Here is a 2,314-nt window from a genome sequence, read left to right as displayed (position 1 = left end):
TTGGAATGGCGGGGGGGTCCAGTGGGGAAATGGAAGGGTATGCAGGGCACCTGGAGGGGGGCACTGGGGGCCGCGGAGTGACTCATGGCTACCTGGGGGGTCTGGGAGGGCGCAGCGTGGCTAACGGGGATCTCGGGGCGAGTGTATTAGTTACTTGAGGGGGTGGACACTGTAGGGCACGTGTGGCTCATGGGGGAGGGCGTGGGGGTATATAAAGAACGTGGGGGGGCACAGAGTGGCTCAGAGGGGGTGTGGGGGGTTTAATAAGTTCCTCATTGTGGTGACACAGGGCTGACCACGTGCACGGGGCCGTGCAGGGCAGGAGATCTGTGCCCCCCCACCCCATGATGCTGTCGCAGGGCTGGCGGCTGCTGCAGCCGCTGTTCAGGGGCCGCCTGCTGCTGCTGACCAACACGGTGAGCTGCGGCACGCTGCTGGCGACCGGCGATGCTCTGCAGCAGTTCTGGCAGCTCCGCCACGAGCCCCAGGGCCAGCGGCAGGCCGCGCGCACAGGTGAGCAGCAGCGATCCCGCTCCACGTTGCTGACCCGGGGGGGGGGGGGGTGCTGGCTCCGGTTACGGGGTCGTATCAATAATGCAGCGGGTGTCGCGTTGCAGGGCGCATGTTCGCCGTGGGCTGCAGCATGGGTCCGATGTTGCACTTCTGGTACCTGTGGTTGGACAACGCCTTCCCGGCACGGGGGATGAGGACGGTGCTGAAGAAAGTGCTCATTGACCAAGTGGTGGCATCGCCCGTCCTGGGAGTGTGGTACTTCCTGGGTGAGTTCTGCGTGGGGACGCCTGGCACGGGAGTGGCACCCGTCACCAGGGTGACACCCAACCTCGGCCACCCACTGCCAGCCCCACTGACACCATCTGTCCCACAGGCATGGGCACGCTGGAAGGCCACAGCCTGGAGGAGAGCTGGCAGGAGCTGAAGGAGAAGTTCTGGGAGTTCTACAAGGTAAGCACACCCCTCTGCTCCTCCCCGTGTTCCTGTGGGCGTCCGGCCCAGCAGCCAACACCCCCCGCTCCCTCCATCCCCTCCTGCAGCTTGACTGGTGCGTGTGGCCGGCGGCGCAGCTCCTCAACTTCCTCTTTGTGCCCCCCACGTACCGGGTGGCGTACGTCAACACGGTGACGCTGGGCTGGGACACCTACCTCTCCTACCTCAAGCACAGGGTGAGCACCAGCCCCGCTGCCCCACATGGCCGAAGCATGGCACGGCTTGCAGTGCCCGAGCCCCATTTCTGGTGTTTTTCAGCCCAGCCAAGCCTCCAGTGCTGAGAAGCAGCGCAGTGCTGGGATGTGACGGGGCTGCTCCCGAAGACCCCAACGTTTTCAGGAGCTCCTGCCCATCACCGTGACCCCGCAGCAGGTCCTGGCAGACAGCACTGGAGAGACAGCTGCAGCTGGGCTGCAGCCCATGCACATCCTGCTGATTTATTGATCTGCTGATTGCAATTAGGGGGCTGGGGTTGTTGAATCCGCTTGTGAAGGCGCTGCTTTCCATATATTCCAGTGTGGGGAGCAACGTTTGGCCTCAGTCCCTGTCCCCTGCTGCCACCCCCCCCACCCCACGCTTCCAGGGGCCCTTTGCCTCTGGGTTTCAGCGCTGCTGGTGGATTTGGGACTGGTTCTCACTGCCACCGCATCCGCCGTGGCAGTATCCATGGTGCCAAGGTGACAAATCCCAGCCTTGCCCCCCCCAGGCACCGAGCAATGCTCCTCCCCCCCAACCTGGGACCTGATTCATTTCCAGCCTCCGTGTGCCTCAGATCATTTCTAATGCCTGAATCGTGCCTCCCAGCCCCCCCAGCACAGCACAGCTGGGGAAATGTCAATTCCAAAAACAGCAGAACTGGGAGCCCCTCCTGATCAGCATCGATTTATTTCTTCACAACATTTCTTTAATACAGTGATTTTTAGGAAATTGTACTCTTTTTTTTTTTTTGACACTTTTGACATTTGTACAGTACAGTGTAACTCTTCCATAAGTAAACTTCACAAAAAATAGGAAAAAGGGGGAAGGGAGGAACACGGGACCGCGAGGGGATGGGGGGAGGGAAAAACCTGTAAAATAAAGACACAGCGCTCCAGGAGAAATAAATAGGGGGATGCAAGACCTCCGGGGCAGTCATTGCTATAGCAATATCCACGTATTCACAGTCTCACAGAAGCACGTCGCTATACGGGCACGCGAGGAGCTGCGCCGAGCGGCCACAGCCCCGTGCGTTTGGTTCTTCACCTTTAAATAAGAGCTTCGAAAAGTGATATTCACAAGCAGAGAAACCACACCGAGGGGTGGGGGGGGG

General features: G+C 60.3%; 1 protein-coding gene across 1 annotated transcript; it reads left to right on the top strand.

Annotated features, from left to right (window-relative positions):
- MPV17L2 (MPV17 mitochondrial inner membrane protein like 2) lies at positions 290 to 1,937 on the top strand (the record flags this gene model as incomplete). The annotated part of the gene is given in 5 exon segments (XM_021378336.1): positions 290 to 513; positions 618 to 779; positions 887 to 963; positions 1,053 to 1,181; positions 1,264 to 1,937. Coding segments are annotated over 5 exon segments (585 nt in total). The 3' UTR covers positions 1,312 to 1,937.

Source organism: Numida meleagris, chromosome 27 (genome assembly GCF_002078875.1).
Source record: "Numida meleagris isolate 19003 breed g44 Domestic line chromosome 27, NumMel1.0, whole genome shotgun sequence".
In the NCBI taxonomy this organism is placed as follows: domain Eukaryota; kingdom Metazoa; phylum Chordata; class Aves; order Galliformes; family Numididae; genus Numida; species Numida meleagris.
This window is presented reverse-complemented; position numbering and strand designations above follow the sequence as displayed.